This window comes from Chelonia mydas, chromosome 5 (assembly GCF_015237465.2).
Source record: "Chelonia mydas isolate rCheMyd1 chromosome 5, rCheMyd1.pri.v2, whole genome shotgun sequence".
Lineage (NCBI taxonomy): Eukaryota > Metazoa > Chordata > Testudines > Cheloniidae > Chelonia > Chelonia mydas.
This window is the reverse complement of record NC_051245.2, coordinates 34,136,147-34,154,029: the sequence shown is the minus strand read 5'-3', so window position 1 is coordinate 34,154,029 and position 17,883 is coordinate 34,136,147. Positions and strand designations below refer to the sequence as shown.

The following is a 17,883-nucleotide window of genomic DNA, read 5'->3' as shown; positions in this document are numbered from 1 at the left end:
ATTGACCTGCTGTTCTTTGTGCCTCACTTATCCTCATTTTTCAGGATACTTGCCCTTCTTTGTAAAGCTCTGAGCTTTTCATCCTCCGATTTCCATGTAGAAGTTAAGAATGGGTCTGTCTACACTGGAATAAAAGACCCGTGGCTGGCCTAGGTCAGCTGACTCAGGCTCATGGGGCTCAGGCTGCAGAGCTGTAAAATTGCTGTGTAGACATTCGGGCTCAGGCTGGAGCCCAGTCTCTGGGACCCCAGAAGGGTGGGGCTCTGGGACACTCACCCCTTGCAGTGCAGTAGTCTGAGCCTCATGATCCTGAGTCAACTGACCTGGACCAACTGTGGGTGTTTCATTGCTGCATAGACATATCCAATAGGTTTACACTATGGGGACTACACTGATGTAGCTATGGTGCTGTAGATATACTTGCATAAACACAGCCTTCACCGATGGAAGGGGTTTTTTCCAGCAGTATAGGAACATCTCCCAAGCAACAGTAGTAGTAGTAGAAGTCTTCTTCCAACAACTTAGCTACGACTACACTGGGGGGTAAATTTGCATAATTGTCGCTCAGGGTGTGGACTTTTCATGCTCCTGAGGCTCATAGCTATGTTGACCGAAATTTTTAAGCGTCAACTAGGCCTAAGTATAAGCTGTGATAGGCAAAGAAACATAAAAGGAGTGCTTTCTCTGAGATCTGGTTCGTAATGAGTGGAATTAATTTTGAAACCCTTGACTAATACATGGATTGGATGTGATTAAAACCTCCTAAATTGGTAATTTAACACATTCTAGATAGTTACCTCCTTTTTTTCTATCTGAAATTTTAAAAGAATCAATGATATGTCATTTTCTCTCCTCCCCACCAGGGAAAAAAAACTCCATTCCCCAACTATTTTCAGTGTTACGACTACTACCATTCAATAATAACCTTCCAAGAACTGGAAAATACTGACAATGCCATGAATCCTCTCTAGTCTGAAAACTAAGTAAATGAGAAATGAGCCCCACCCCTTACAGGACACTTTGCATATACTAAATACATGCTGACTGATTCAGGATGCCCCTGATATCTGCGGTCAGGTCTTTCCTCTTTCTTTCAGATTATATTGTATACTTGTTCTTTAGATTCTGTCACTCTTTCTTTCACAGGACTGGATTTAAACTTTCTGTTAATAACATGCAAGGAGAGTGATGATGGCTCTTTCATATTAATCTGGGAGATAAAACACAAGTATTGTCAGATTGCTTTAAAAACCCACCTGAAATATTTACATTTCAGGAGGTACTCCTTTTCCACTTACGCTTTAATCAGTGGATTGTCATTGGTAATTACTGCCTAAGTAGCTGTCTTGGTTTGGGATCTAATCTACAAAAGATAACCCAGTGCCTATTAGATAATTAAATCCATTCTGTAGTTATAGATCCTAATATAGAAATTTGCATTGAATGAACACCTTTCTGGTGGTGGGGTAGAACTCCTTGCAAAGATAGTGCCTTTGAATAAAAAAAGTGAGGACATCTGCATTTTACCTGCTCGCTTTCTAGAGATGCTGTAATTTATCCTGCAACATGTTTTGTAAGTGAAAAGTGATTAATATATCTATTTTTTTTTTTTCCCCCTCTTCCAGACTGTCATTTTACTCTGGGCATTCTTCATTCTCCATGTACTGCATGCTGTTCCTAGCAGTAAGTATATTTTGCCCATCTAAACCGGTTTATGTTGCAAAGCATGAAGTTGAAACATGCTTGCTGGATTAGTATTTTCCTTTGGCCTGTTCTGTGTGAGAGATGCATTAAATCATAATGCTTGTGGGGGGGCGGAGTGTTGCTCTGAATTGATTTGACTGAAGGTTGCTCAGTGGCGGGTGGAGGCCAGCATGTGGTTGGGGTGGGGAGGGAGGTGGCAAAATATTAGAGAGCGGGTATTCAAGGTTTAGTAGGGATAAAAGGCATTTCACAAGGTAGCTGGCTTTTATGTCCTTTCTCTCTATTGAACCAGATGACAGTGGTTTGGAAAATGTGTAGTTACTTAAGTTGGTGGTTAAAATATTGCAGGGCATTAAAAACAGAAAACCTCTTTCCATAGGATATGCCTCGTATGGGATAGGAAATGTCTGCTTTCATAATGCATGCAAAGCCTGTAAGGAAACTAAATTAAGCTTAACTGAGCATTGGCAGGTCTGTAAATACAGTGCAAGAGAAACACCTAAATGTAAATTGTTTTTAAAACTACCCATCTGCAGAAAAGCTCAGTGGTGAGAAAAGCATTATGTGCATACACAAATTGTTTACAAAAATATTCTAAAATCTGGCTATGTAAAATACACCCAATCAGACTGAAGACCGTGATTGGCCACTTACAAGGCAGCACTTAAATTACTTTTTTATGTATTTTAAAATAAAAAGTGAATGCTCACAGCCACGAAATGGGCTTGAGCTTGCATCTTCCTTTGCAGATGAATTTTTTCTCTTGAATTCCCCAATATAAAAACTTGCAGTTTGACTAGCTTTGCCCTCTTGCCCTGTAGTTATAGGAAGGTTGCAAGCTGCCATGGATTCTCTTTGAGATGTATTTTGGGCACCCCCTACCCTTGATTTATACTGAAAAAAGGGGAAAGAGTTAAATGTGTTTTTTTTTTTTTTTTTTAAAGTTACAGCCAAATTTTGTAACTCCAAGTAAGAGATTAGGTTAGATAAACCTCTTCATCTTTGTAGTTGCTGATTTAGAACTATGGTAGTATTACTCTTAATGGAATATACGTCTCTTTTGTTTCTGTTCACTACAGGCAGATCTGTGTAAGTGGATAAATTTCTTGAGCCATCAAACAAGGCATCAGCAAATTTGAAAATAATTTAGTAGAAAAACTCTGCAGGATAGGGTAGTTTTTCGGTCAAATCCAGTGAACAAATAAAGCTGCCCAATTAACTGCTTCATATCTTGCAGTATATGGGGCCAATGAGGCCATGTCACAAGATCTGTAACTGACAAGGTGGCTAGCCCAAGTCCCAGGCTCCTTTGATAAATACCTAAGAGCACATCTAAACATACAAACAAGCTTAGCAGAAACCTCCACCATATTCAACAGTAGGCAAAGTCTATCAGACCTTTTAGCAAAGAAGAAAGTGGGTAAAAATGACCATAGCCGCTCTACAGTGTGCACCCCCATTTCTGCCCCTACATGTACAATGTGCTTCTCTCCTAAAGCCTCCATGAAAAGATGACCCTGAAGGCCCACAAATGTGGTCTGTTTCTGATTGAGTTCCAAAGCTGAGGGACCCTCACGAACTCAGTGTGCCCTGCCAGCAGCCCCCTTGCTTCTATACTGAGGAGGTTGCAGCTTGAGCACATGTACTGATTTTAACTACAGCAATGGGAGAAGGTGGGGAGAGGTGAGCTCCAGAGTTCACTGCCATAAGAATTGAGGGCACACAACTTGCATATTTAGACCAGTAATCTTACACATTGGCATCAAACCCTCATGGCAACAGAACTACTAAACTGTTAATGTAATAGGATTTTCTTGGGTTTAGGAAGCATCTAGACACCTCATCTGTGGCCATCTCCACACTGGGACCAGAACCATGGCAGCTATAGCCATGTTTAAAGATTCTGGTTGGTGGGAAGATCCTACCATGGTTGCCAGAATGGGCCAGAAATCTTTGTTCAGATATTCTCTGTGACAGACTGTTTAAGGAGACGGACCCATTTTAAGGGTTATCCAATCAGTCTTCCCACTGCAGAATGATTGCTCGTTACAGCAAAACTCTGAGTGCTTTTCCCAGTCTATTTTGGAATTAATCCAATTGGTCTAATCCAGTTGGTTTGGAGTTAATCCAAACGAGGAGCCCTTGATCAAAATCCAAATGGCTAAATGTTGGATCTGTACTACTGTGGATTGGCTTCCTTTTCTCTCCTTTCTCCTAATACAAAACATTGATGCTTTTTAGCAATAGGTGTGTCAAGGTTCCTCCCCCACTTTGAACTCTAGGGTACAGATGTGGGGGCCTGCATGAAAACCTCCTAAGCTTACTTTTACCAGCTTAGGTTAAAATTTCCCCAAGGTACAAATTAATTTTATCCTTTGAATATCCACTGCCACCACCAAACTCTAACTGGGTTTACTGGGAAACGCAGTTTGGACACGTCTTCCCCCCCCCCCCCCCAAAATCCTCCCAACCCTTGCACCCCACTTCCTGGGAAAGGTTTGATAATAATCCTCACCAATTTGCATAGGTGACCACAGACCCAAACCCTTGGATCTGAGAACAATGAAAAAGCATTCAGTTTTCTTACAAGAAGACTTTTAATAGAAATAGAAGTAGATAAAAGTAAAGGAATCACCCCTGTAAAATCAGGATGGTAGATACCTTACAGGGTAATTAGATTCAAAACATAGAGAATCCCTCTAGGCAAAACCTTAAGTTACAAAAAAGACACACGGACAGAAATAGTCATTCTATTCAGCACAATTCTTTTCTCAGCCATTTAAAGAAATCATGATCTAACGCATACCTAGCTAGATTACTTACTAAAAGTTCTAAGACTCCATTCCTGTTCTATCCCCGGCAAAAGCAGCATACCAACAGACACACAGACCCCTTGTTTCTCTCCCTCCTCCCAGCTTTTGAAAGTATCTTGTCTCCTCATTGGTCATTTTGGTGAGGTGCCAGCGAGGTTACCTTTAGCTTCTTAACCCTTTACAGGTGAGAGGAGTTTTCCTCTGGCCAGGAGGGATTTTAAAGGGGTTTACCCTTTCCTTTATATTTATGACAAGGTGTCTTAATTTTTTTCATTAAGTACTAATGCAAAAGGGATTAAAACTGCTTGTTTTAGAGTCTTGTTGACCCGCCCAATAGAAGGCTTCAATCTTGGCTGTAAATGTGTGCATTTGCAAAATCTTGATTTGCTACACAGTATTTGAAGTTCAGGATTACAGTTTTGCAATTTGCTGATGAAATTCACTTCTCCATTTTGTCTGTATACCCCAAGATTTGCATCTTGTGTTACTTTTCTTTTGGCACCATAATAACCTCTGCAGCAGTTGGATAGTCTATTCAAAATGGAGGCTTGAGATGCATTTTTTTTTTTTAAATCTTTGTAAAAACTAAAAAAATGGGAGCACGCTTTTCAATGAGGCATAAAGAGCAAGTTTTCAAAACATGTCTGCAGCATGGCTTTCTGGACACTTTAAAAGCTTAATAAAGCACCAAAAGCTCCCATTCCACAGACACAGTTCCAGCCTCCAGGTCAGGATTGCTCTGTGGAGGAAGACTGTCTTTTTAGATTAGTTTTTCATTTTTATTCTCTCCCCCCCCCCCCCCCCCGCCCATGTACCCAGTCACTACCTAGCTGTATGTGCAGGCTACTCTTTACCATCATGTAAATCCAATAGTGGTGGGGGGGGGGTGTTTTTTTTGTTTTTAATGTTCAAATTGACGCCAACAAAAAGCTTCCTCCGTATATCAGCTTACAACAACAGAGGTTAAGTTCCTTTTTTTGTTTGCTCCACACCAGGACTGAGTCTGACTGTATCCATAGTATATGGTCACTTCTTTGTTCTTAGAATTTTTTTTGAGTCATTTTGAGTCATTTTACAAAAAATCACCATTTCTGTAGTGGAATGAAGTAGCTGATTACTACATTGTGGAAACAGTAGATAATCTTCTCACTGAATATCTGAGCTGCTCTGCCTGCTCTGTGCTATGAACAGAAGTTTAACAGAAAATGTCTATGCCCCGCCTGTTTATTCGTAAGCTATGCAAGAAAAAGTGATGCTAGATGTGCCTCTTTGCCTGACCTAACCAAGACCACACCCCTGACTGAGTTCTGATATGGTGTGCTCACGCAGCTGTACAACCATGTCAGCTAGAGGGAAGGGAAAGGCCTCCTGTTAGGTGATATGGTCCTTCAGCCTGCCAATAGTGGGATTGCTTCCTGCAGTGTATCTACCTCTGTGCCTGTATAAAACTTCTGTTCTTGTGCATTGCTGTCACGCTTAAAATTTAAATTGGATGGAGTCCGAAGAATTATAGTACTGCAAATCAGTATGAGACTCTGTACTTGGGGTCCGTTGTAGCTTTGGATGTGATCCACCAAAGAACACCACACTCCCCGAAATGTTCTTTTGCACATCCGATAACTGTAACTGTACTTCAGAAGATCATGCTGCTTTTATCAGGATTTGTAGGGGGGTCCAGAAGAACATGTTGCCTTCTGTTTTTTTTTTTTCCAAAACTACATGGGAAATCACATTACAAGCGGATTCATGTGGTATGCTGCAGTAGGGCATTCCAGCACCTCTTCCATGCTGCTGCCTTGTTCTCTATGTAAGCAGACTTTTCTTTTTAAAATGGAAGTCTCCAGCTGTAGTGGTTACTGAGATATTCTGCTTATGCTGGAAAAACTGGCAGAATTTATATCTGTGTACAGCAGTTACAATTGGATGTGGTGGTGGATCCTGGGTTGCTGCTGCATGCCTAAAAGTGGCTCTGGCCAGTAGCATTTTCTCAATCTGTGCTTGGTGAGGAATTCGGCCTTTTTTCTCTTTGATGTGAGCCTGGCTTTTGTTAACCACACCTTGTGTCATCTTGAGATTTGCTTGCAGTAATGTAGCTCCCCACTGGAGCACACCTTGAGACTGCTCAGAAACTGAAGCTAGTGTAGAATTCACTGGGTAAGCTTTGGAACTCACCATGCCCAACTTGTTCCATCAGATGCTAGGCTTGTTGACCTTCTGGGGCCTCTGGAAAGCCCATCTTTACTCCCAGCTTTTGGTGAGGGAGTGGGCTGAAGTTGAAGGGATTTGTGTTTGTTCATTTGTCCAGGTAGGATGAGCAATCCTTTATTTGTATGATGTATTTATGAACATTAGGAAATGAGCAACAACAAAAGTATTTATTTTATATAGTATGGGAGATATTTTGAGAACTATGACCACATTCTGTACAATAAAATATACAAACAGTGTACATTTTTAAATGCACATGTCTAACATTTTGAAGAAATGATGCATTTAATTGTGACAGATATGGTAGTTGTCAAATAGCTGACTATAGCATGATTAATTTCTTTGTAGAAGTATATAACTAAAATGTGTACCAATTTGTAGCCCCATGATTTAAAAGGGTATAAGAAAAATTGTTTCATACTACTGCTGAAATTTTGTAGCCGAGCATTACACTGTTATAAAAATGAAAGTGTGTGCTCTAACCTGTAGGGCAATTTAAGACACACTTGGATGGTATGTTGCATTCATTTTTAGTATCAAGTGACTATTTTAATACCTGTGTGAATATATTAGTAAGCTGTAAATAGTTAAGAGCTGGAAAGGGATATATCTATATTTTTTTATGCCAAATTGGATCTGAATTAACGTGTAACCTTTAACATTATTTTTAATGTTTTTTTAGTAATAGCAGCCAGTAATTTCATACTATTTAACTATTACACTATTTAAATAAACATCAGGATTGTGCTAGTAGTTAAGCAATGTAGTAGAATATAGTTTTACTGATAAGTACGTTTTGGAAAAGTTTGATTTTTAAAATTTTCTATTTAGTTTTAGGAGTGGATACAGTTATATTAACAATATCACTTACTGCAGAAATACCTTTTTGAGTATTTAAAAATTAGTCAGGGTACCTCCCTCTATTACTATTCTTGTAGTTCTTCTTTATATATAGTTTAGCACAGGGGCAAGAAACATGTTATAATATATTGCACATATGCATCAATTGCTGTAGAAGCTGTATGATGATGATTAATTTGAGAAACAACATGGCCATGAAAGAAAACACTAACTCATAACTCCATCCTCCTGAATGTGAATTAAGACGAGTGAGCAACCATAGCTCTTCCTGGCATGTGTGCACGTGACTTTATAACCTTCAAGATAGCTTAATGTACAGCTCTAGATTGAAACTGTTGAGGGCAAATCCATTCTCTTTCTCCCCCCCAATACCTGTGTTACAGTTGGAAGGGTGGATGCTGCTTGTCATGGAGCAATTTTACAAATCTTAGCATGGCCATGGATAATTATACATGCCAACTGATAAGTTCCAAACTGCTCCGGCATCACAGATTAGCAAACTGTGGCTGAGGCACTTAAGATTTCCATCTTTGTTCCTAGTCTCCAGCGTGTATGTATAGGAGCATAGACAACAAATGTACAGGGAAAAACATTGTGGTGGTACGTAAACATGACTTCAAGAGGAGTCTGACTGAAATGAACTTTTTATTGGTCTCCTATCCTAGCTGACAGGCCTTCAGTAAAATTTAGTAATTAATAGGTATGTGGCCAATATTCTGATAATTTTAATGTTAGCCAAATCAGTTTTTGCCTACTTAACTAGAAGCTGATTAGTAGGGAAATGGCATCACTACACTTCCATCTTAGTACCACCTGCTTGGTTCACTTGGCTGCATTGCGCCTCTTCCTTGTGGTCCATTGTAATGGTGGCTTAGTACAGGTTTAGGAGGTTTTGAGAAAGCTCTACTTCCTTCTGGTCTCAATCTTCTTATGTTCTGGGATAAGTTTCGTGGTCCAGAAAGTACTGAGAGTATTTCAGAGGGATTTTTTGTAAAGGTTACTTACAACCTCTGTGCTGAATGCTCAGTCAGCAAGGGAGTTTAGCATTGCAATCTATACTTACTGTGTATCAGGTCTTGCCTTGCATTTCATCTTTAAAAGAAGCAGATATTCATATCATGTAGACAGTCAGGACAATGGTACAGTATAAGCAAAAGAACTTTCTAACCTTTTCCATGTGGCAATGCAGAGTGCAGCCGGTAGGCCCCTGGCCCTGACCCAATCGCCCTGCGTGCGCTAACCCATTTAACTTTCAAACCTGGCTTCATCTTACTATGTGCACATTTATTCCAGATGCAGTTTGAGTCACAAGCAGCACACAGACTTTAACATGTGGCATTACTCAGTGTTAATCATAACCAGACCCTTGAAATCTCCTGCTTCTCTGAAGAAGCAGAGGAATCTGCTGTGTATTACTGTGTTGGGGAAGGCAACCTAGCACAAACTGCACAAAGCACGTAATAAATGCTGCCAGCTGAATATCTGTTACAAATCATGTCAAGGTATTTCAGAAGTAAATAAGCATTTGGTAAGTGTGGAGAAAGGTGATAAAAACCACTTTGTTTCTTCCCTGCTATTTCATCAAGCACCTTAATCTTTCAAGCCAAACTTCTTACCTTCCCCCTCATTTTATGGGATACATTTCTTTCTAGGTGCAGTGTTTGCCCCATTCCACAGACAGTTGCCACAATTTGTCAGCAGAATCGCAAAACCAAGTTTGTAGCTGATACTATCTGTTAGAGAAGTTTAATTTTGACAGTTTAAACTGGCAGGAAGTTGAGAGAAGTAATGTAAATACTCTTTTCTGCCTCTGTTCATGAATTGCTTAAAATATAAAGCACTTTCGTCTGTGACCAAGTCTGTAGTAGGAGGCTCTATATGTTCGTAAATCATACGTGGCTGATGCTGGCTCTGACTGGAGCACTAAGTATTGTTAAGCAAAATCTAAGCTTGAGAAGTGACTCGGTTTTTGTTCAGAGATTATGAAGAGTAGCTGCATGACCTTCTCCACTGGCATACCAACTGCCTTACACTCCTGACATGCTTCTGGGAGGGACCATCTTGGTGATCAACTTCACACTGTATCTCGCTAGTCTGCCCTTTTGCCTTTTTGAGTCGGGACATTCTTATCACAGCCTTCCTAGAATATGAACTATAACTGCTTGTCACTTTGTTTTGTTTTTATTTTATACACCCATAGCTATGGAACCTGCACTGGCCAGACCCTCAGACAGTGCCCTTATCAATGGCAAAGCAGCTGGCATACCTGAGGGGGAGAAAACAAACATTTTTGTCATGAGTTTTCCCTGGATATTAGTCTGAGTCCTTCCCTAAAAAACCTCAACATTGTGATAAGGTGGAGGCAGTATCTGAGGACTGAGCGGGAATCGGAGAAAGCTTTTCAGGGAGATAGTTGCAGTGGCAAATGGCAGTATGGAAAAAGACAGGAGATGCAGAGGCAAATCCTGGAGGCAATACAAAGCAAAAATGTCCTGATGCAGCTCGTATTACTATGAAGGCATCAGGCAATGCAGAACTGCAAACCAGCACTCAGCTATGTTATACAGCCTCTGGATAATACAGGCTCCTGGGAACAATCACAATTCCTTGCTGTACTGATATAGCACTATTCCCAGAAGCTAGTCCCCTCCCAGACTCCAGATCATGGCACTGAGAACACTGACACTTGGGACCCTAGCTCTTTTGAGTTCTGCTAACTGAGTGAGCACTCCGTGCCAGAAGTTCCATGAACCAGAAGAGGGAAAGCCCAGATGCACACTAGCCTGTGTCTTTAAGCCCCACATCTCCTCGTGCTATGCCCTGAACTGTTGCACTTTACTCTACTCTCCTACCCCCAGGAAATCTGAGCTTATGCCAAGAGTTCAAAAAACTTGATTCTGCCCTTGATGTTTGTCTCTTGCAGAAAAAGAGCAACACTGCTTGAGTGAGGCTCACATTTCTGCCAAGAGCACCATCTGCTAGTCTCTTCCCCTCAGAACTCATGGGGGTTAGGAGCATGTGATGGAGAAGGCAGTGAAGCCCAATTAGATCCAGGCATCACCACTCCAAGCAATAGCTTGGAAATGGAGGCTCACTGCTATGTCTAAGGAGAAGGCATCACATGAGTAAGGGGTACACTCAGACATAAAGACAAGCCGTCTTTTGTCTAAAACTGTCTGGAAGAGACGATCCTCCCCTGACCCAGTCAAAGTCAGGAGAACCAACATACATGGGTACTAAGGACTTAGGCCTGAGTAAATTTTCTCAGGAGAAAGAGGTGCTCAGTGGTGTGGATCTGATCGAATGAACATCAGTCACAATAGTGAAGACTCAGGATAAACAGCTCCTGGTGCTCCCATCTATTTCTAGAGCTGATGTGGTACTGGTAGTGACACAACCCTGGAGGGAGCTGACCGCCACAGTGACCAGGGAACCTCTAGCTGTGTTCATGGAATTTCCTTCATACCCCAGGGCGCTTGGAGACCTACATCTCCCTGAAGTACACCTTTGCTCTTCCCTATCTGCATTCAGCCCTGCTGTCAGGATTGCATATGTTCCAGGCCATTGTTACACTAGAGGAAGAGACTATTCTGAGGATGCAGAGTTGTTCATCCATCCCACGTGCCAGCCTGGAGGCACAACAGTCAGTTCCCCCACAAGTATGGGATCTCGCTTTCTGACAGGAGTCTCTGTGGCATCAGGTGGACAGGACAGGAGTCCTAGACAGATGAGGGTTCTGATCTCCAACCAGCCATGATTAGCCACGAGACAGGTGGTACCCTGTGCCACGGGGTTCTCCTCCGCTGGTTAATCCATTGTACCGACAATATTGGGGACTGTGGGAGCCCTACTCTAGACACTCAGGATTGGTTCAGGAGTCCTATTTGCTATCACCTGACCATCCACAACTGACCCTGCCAGAGTATTCAGAGAAGGCAGATAAACCAGTTCGATGATTCCAAGAGCAATATTATCATCCGCACCAGATGAGACTGTTACTCCATCTTCTCGTTCTCTGCCAGCTGACTTTAAGCAATATCAGGAGCTCAAGTCAGGGTGTTGACACACCTACAGATTCAGCTTGAAGTCCAGGAGGCCCTCAGCACAGTTTACTAGACATTCTTTAGCCTTCTGCTCCCAGTTGAGTGGCCCTGCCTGCCATCAGAGCCATCATGGACCATGCAAAGATGGCTTGGTGAACACCTGTTTCTTGGCTTCCTCCCATAAGAGGATTGAGAAGTGTTTACTTTTCCCCATGTAGGGGAAGGAGAGTTTTTGTTCTCTTATTCGTTGCCCAACTCTTTGGTGCAGGCAGCTACAGAGTGGTCCAAACAACACCCGAAGGCAACCCTTTCTGATAAGGAACATAAGCAATTCGACTTTCTAGGGAGAGAGGTCTTTTTTTCCACCTTCCTTCAGTTCAAGATCTTGAACTGATCAGGTCCTCTTGGCCAAATGTGATTTTACCAATTATGCTAAGTTTATGGAATCTAAGGACAAGCTCCCTGAGGATAGAGCCTGCTTCCAGGCTTTAGTGGATGAGGGCAAAATAGTAGCCAAAACTTCCCTGCAGACTGTGACGGATTGGGTCACAGAAGTTCCCTCAAGACTGTCACTAGATGTGCTGGGATACCCCTGAGAACAAACCACCCTGGCAGAAAAGGCTTCCCTCCACTCCCGTCTTGCTGAGTTAGACACACCAGTCGGCTCCAGCGTAGACCAAGAGGTTGGGCCACGCCCCCCTGCAGTTCACAGAAACTAAGATTCACTTAGCCCAGGAGCTTCTCAGTTAACAGGGACTTTCCCAGCACCCAGTATTCTGTCTTTCTGGAAACCTAAACCCTGAATACATCAGTTTTACTCTGTATAGAGCTTTATACAGGCTAAACTCATAAATTGTCCACCCTCCATAACACTGATAGAGAGGCACAGCTGTTTGCTCCCCTGTGTATTAATCACGTACTCTGGGTTAATTAATAAACGATATTTTATTAAGTGTAAAAAGTAGGATTTAAGTGGTTTCAAGTAATAAACAGAACAAAGTAAGTTACCAAGCAAAATAAAACACGCAAGTCTAAGCCTAATACATTAAGAAACTGAATACAGGTAAATCTCATCCTTATGTTCCAGTAAGCTTCTTTCACAGACTAGACTCCTTCTTAGTCTGGGACCAATCCTTCCCCGGTTCAATTCTTGCTAGTTCCAGCTCAGCTGATGATAAAGGGGATTTCTCATAACTGCAGCCTCTTTTGTTCTCCTCCACCCCCTTTTATAGCTTTGGCACAAGGCAGGAATCCTTTGTCTCCCTCTGGGTTCCCCCCCTTCCTTTTAAATGGAAAAGCACCAGGTTAAAAATGGATTCCAGTTCAGGTGACATGATCACATGTCCTGTGAGACTTCATTACCAACTCACTGGCACAAACACATACAGAAAGTCTTACAAGTAAACAGAGCCACTTCAACCAATTGTCCTGGTTAATGGGAGCCATCAAGATTCCAAACCATCATTAATCGCCCACGCAGAGTTATATATCATATTCCTAGTTTTGGATACAAGAATGATACATTCATACAAATAGGATGACCACACTCAGTGGATTATAAGCTTTGTGATGATACCTTACAAGAGACCTTTTGCATAAAGCATATTCCAGTTATGTCATATTCACACTTATAAACATATTTTTATAAAAATATGGAGTGCAACATCACAAGTGGATGTGGCAGTTACTGAATCTATGGGGATCACTATGGCCATTGTTATGAGAGACTTTGTTGCAATCCTCAGGTTTCCCTAGAGGAGTGCAAAGATCATCCAAGATCAGCCCTTCAATACAGTCAACCTATTTGAGAAGACTGAAGCTCTCTACTCCCTCAAAGACTTAAGGCTTGGCTACGCTTACAGATGTAGAGCCCTGGGAGTTACAACCAGCCTTCAGAGACCACAGCAGCGAAAATGCTGCCATGTATTTACACTGTCAGCTGCAAGCACACTGGCGTGGTCACATTAGCAGCTCTTGGAACACCACAAAGAGCAGTGCATTGTGGTAGCTATCCCAGTGTGCAAGTGGCTGCAATGTGCTTTTCAAATGGGAGGGTGGAGTGTGACAGGGACTATGTTGTGTGTATGTGGGGGGAGAGACTGTGTTTTGGGGGGTTGAGAGCGTGTCAACATGCTGTCTTGTAAGTTCAGACAGCAGCAGACTCCCTTCCCCCCCTCACACACACTCACAACAGCAGCATTCCACACTAATGGTTTGCTTTGTCCCAGAGCAGAGAAGCATGCCAGTTGTCAGAAACGGAGCTTTGAAATATCCACATACCTGCAGCTGATTTCAAAACAATGAGAAGAGTGGCCACTTGACTTCAGGGGATTATGGGATGTTTCCGGAGGCCAGTCACAGCACAGTAATAGAATACCTCATCCATACTGATGCCCGGGCGTTTCAGCCGGGGCGCAGCAAGCGTTATGCTTCTCGTGGAGGTGGGTTACCAGGAGCGCTCCAGCTGCAGAGTCCAGGCGCTCTACGTGCTTTGCCAGTGTGGACACCTCAGGAGTCAGGGCGCCCAGGGCTGCTTTAGTGCGCTCTAACTTGTAAGTGTAGCCAAGCCCTTGGACCACGCTTTGCTCACTCGGCAGTTATACCCCTGCCCCCAAGAGAAAACACGGTTGACAGGAGTATATGGCAAGACTGCCTTCTCAGCCTTTTTTATTGCCAATGTCCTCAAGACCCCCCATGCTAGAGACAGAGGGTTACAGACCCAGGAAATCGGCCTCTACCCCATCCACCACCACCTTGTACTATAATCCCCAGGAGAAGTGTTTCTTCTGACGGGACTGTTGAGACCTGCATCCCTTTTATTGATGCCTCTTCATTCCCTTCCTCTGATAATGGGAGGCTGCCTTACCCAATTTGCCAAAAACTTAGAGGGGCCTAACTACAGACAAATGTGTGTGAGAGATTAGCCGTGGTGGCTATCTGACTCAGTTATCAACTGAGGATACAGTCATGGGGACATCAGAACTTCTGTCAGCTGTCACTTCTTCTACATTCTCACACCAAGCCTGTTTCTGAATTAATGCTGGTTATTAATCTACCACATATGGAATAAACATAGGAACCATCACTTGGCGGGGGGAGGAAGTTACTTACCTGTAACTAGAAGTTCTTCAAGATGCGAGGCCCCTATCTGTATTCCACGACCCATCTTCTGTCCTCTCTGCTGGAGACTGGGCTGTGGTGAAAATGGAGAGATGTCTGCCTGCACCACCTTTTATGCCCTTGATTCAGAGCATAAGGAGAGCTGTGCATGTGAGGGTCAGTGGACACTGATTTTAAATCCAGACTCAGGCACGTGGTGCAAATGTGTATCCCACATGTGGAATACAGATTGGGACCACACAGCTCAAGGAACCTCAAGTTAGAAGGAACCAACCTCTGGTTACTGGCCAGTCGAATGGTAGCAAGTGTTACTGGCCAGTAGCAGAGGTTACTGGCCTACAGGATGGGGAGAAGCAGTAGATGTGATATAACTTGATTTTAGTAAGGCTTTTTGACAGAATTCCACATGACGTTCTCATAAGCAAACTAGGGAAGTGCAGTCTAGATGAAGTTACTATAACGTGGGAGCACAACTGATTTAAAGACCATACCCAAAAAGTAGTCATCAATGGTTTGCTGCCAAATTGGGAGGTCCTATCAGGTGGGACCCACAGATGTCAGTCTTGGGTCCTGTATTAGTCAATATTTTAATTTAATGATTTGGATAATGTTGTGGAGTGTGCTTTATAAAATGTGCAGATGGGGAGGAGCTGCAGGCACTTTGGAGGAGAGGATTAGAATTCAAAATGACTGAAAAATTGGAGAATTGGTTTGAAATCGACAGGATGAAATTCAGTAAAGATAAATGCTAAGTATTACACTTAGAAGGAAAAATCAAATCCATGGTTACAAAATAGAGAATCACTGGTGAGATGGTAGTACTGCTGGAAAGAATCTGGAAGTTGCAGTGGATCAGAAATTGAATGAGTCAGCAAAGCGATGCAATTGCAAAAAAGGCTAATACCATTCTGGGATGTATTTATTGGAGCGTTATATGTAATTGTCCCACTCTAATTGGCACTGGTGAGGACTTACCTGTAGTATTGTGTCCAGTTGTGAGGGCTACACTCTAGGAAAGATGTCAACAAACTGGAGAGAATCCAGAAAAGAGCAACAAAAATAAGTTTAGAAAACCTGACCAATGAAGGAAAGGCGCTAAAAACTGGGCATGTTCAATCTTGAGAAAAGATGACTAAAGGTGGGGACCTGATATAAAGAGGATGTTAATCAGTTGTTCTCCACGTCCACTGAAGATACAACTAGAAGTAATGGACTTAATCTGCGGCAAGGGACATTTTAGGTTAAATATTAGTAAAAACTTTCTAACTAAAGGTAGTTTAAGCTCTGGAATAGGCTTCCAAGGGAGGTTGTGGAATCAGTTATTGGAGGTCTTTAAGAACAGGTTGGATAAATGTCTATCAGGGATGGTCTACGTTTACTTAGTCCTGCCTCAGCACGGGGGACTGGACTTGATATCCTCTTGAGGTCCCATCCAGCCCTACATTTCTATGAGTCTGTTCTAAATTTGCATGTTGTGTGGTCATATGGTATAGTGAGGGCAATGTACACAGAAATATATGCTGTGAGTCAGTTTTTCATCTTTGCTTTATGTATTATATACAATGGGAGAGAATGTTTAATTTCCTAAACTGTATCTGCTAAGTAGTTTGCTATTTTTCCCATTGTGGTGCTTATTACTTTAATGTAAGAAAGCCTCTGACTTCCTGAAGACCACAGGAAAAAAATGTTTTCATTGGGGGCCCTCATGATAGTACAGCTTGTCACACTACCCTGAAACTGCAGGAGCCTGCAGAGGGATTGCATGAGTTTCCAAGAAAGTGAACAATGTACAAGTATTCCGTATGGACAATTAAGGAGTATTAGAGTCCCCAAAGGAATCTAGTCTCTCACCTGTCAGGCAAGATAAAGGCATTGGTATAGGGCTGAGAAACAGGGAATTTTGAGTTCAGAAAGGGGAGTGGGAAGAGCTGGAGGATCTGAAGTTCTTACTGAAAAATATAAATTTTGTGCCTACGATGGGCTTTAAAAAAAAATATCCTGAGGCCGTCTAACCTACTCAAAATGAATAGGTTTGTTTGAAAGCATGTGTTTGGGAGCTTGAGGCCGTTCTCCTTAGTTTAACTTCTGGTTAGTAGGACAGAATTGGGCAGCTGTGCTGAGTTTTACTTGCTCAGGAAAAGAAATATTTACTTTGACATGTGAGTTGGACTGGTATGCCTGTGAATACACAGCTGTCCTCTTGCTCTCTAGCATTTGTATTTATTCAAAATATTGTTCCACGAGAAAAAAATCAAGTACTATACAGATGACTCATTTCTTCTCTTAGAGTATCATGGGCAAGCAGTTCTCTGCCATCATCCATCTAATCACAAGTGTGGTGTGCAACAAACTGATACGTCACCAAAATGTAGGCACGCATCAGAGGGAATACCTTTTTCAGAGTGTCTCAAGCACCGTGGTAACTTGTATATCTTTATAGCTGAAGCTGAAATTGCTGTTTCCTTGGGGTAAAGACTGCCTGCACCTTGCTCCAAAGCCATTTGGGGTTTATACACTAACAAAATAGTTTCCTTACACTTTCCTATTATAAAGTAGATCACACAAGTAGAACCCTGCGTGGATACAAAATTTGTATCCACATCCAATCCGCAAATGTGGTCTGCGGATAGCTGCAGATTTGCAGGACTCTACACAGAAGTCAGACTTAAAAACTAGTTTTGTGTCCAAGATTGCTGGGGTTTTAAAACCCATTAAGTACAGCAAATCTTTCCTTGAACTCATATAGCGTCTAATATATCTGACAGGAGAACAAACCCGCTAGAAGAATGCATTTCACTGCAGATTGCTCCAGACCACCTGTTCAGGGAATCGATTTTCAGTTATCTCTAATCAAGGAGAAAATTGGTTAAACAAATTTTACCATCATATATCCAATGTTAATGCATTAAGGATGATCAAGTGTGTTATTTAATAATGTTTCCTTGGTGGAAACAAAGCCTTTGAAGAACCCTCAATAAACATTCAGTAAAATAGTTCATATCCTCCAACATAAACTGGGCAGAAAAACAGCTCTGGAGAGCATATTCTTATCTCATAAATATACAATTTCCTAACCATAAAGGAATAGAATAGAGAGAGCTGCCGTTTAGAACTAGAGTTTCTATTGTACATAT

At 42.0% G+C, this 17,883-nt stretch overlaps 1 protein-coding gene and 1 long non-coding RNA gene across 4 annotated transcripts in view; one reads left to right on the top strand and one right to left on the bottom strand.

Moving 5' to 3' along the window:
- PLPP1 (phospholipid phosphatase 1) overlaps nucleotides 1-17,883 on the top strand; it is a 131,656-nt gene that overhangs the window by 89,065 nt on the left and 24,708 nt on the right. For all 3 annotated transcript variants that reach the window (XM_027828549.3, XM_037902805.2, XM_043547537.1), the window contains one exon: nucleotides 1,626-1,683. In XM_027828549.3, coding sequence (XP_027684350.2) covers nucleotides 1,626-1,683 — 58 coding nt within the window. The remainder of the gene's footprint in view (nucleotides 1-1,625; nucleotides 1,684-17,883) is intronic.
- Nucleotides 6,928-16,007, bottom strand: LOC122466038. The gene is made up of 3 exons (XR_006291245.1): nucleotides 15,156-16,007; nucleotides 13,172-13,175; nucleotides 6,928-6,938 (listed from the first exon to the last, which is right to left on the bottom strand). It is a non-coding gene; the product is annotated as an uncharacterized LOC122466038 (long non-coding RNA).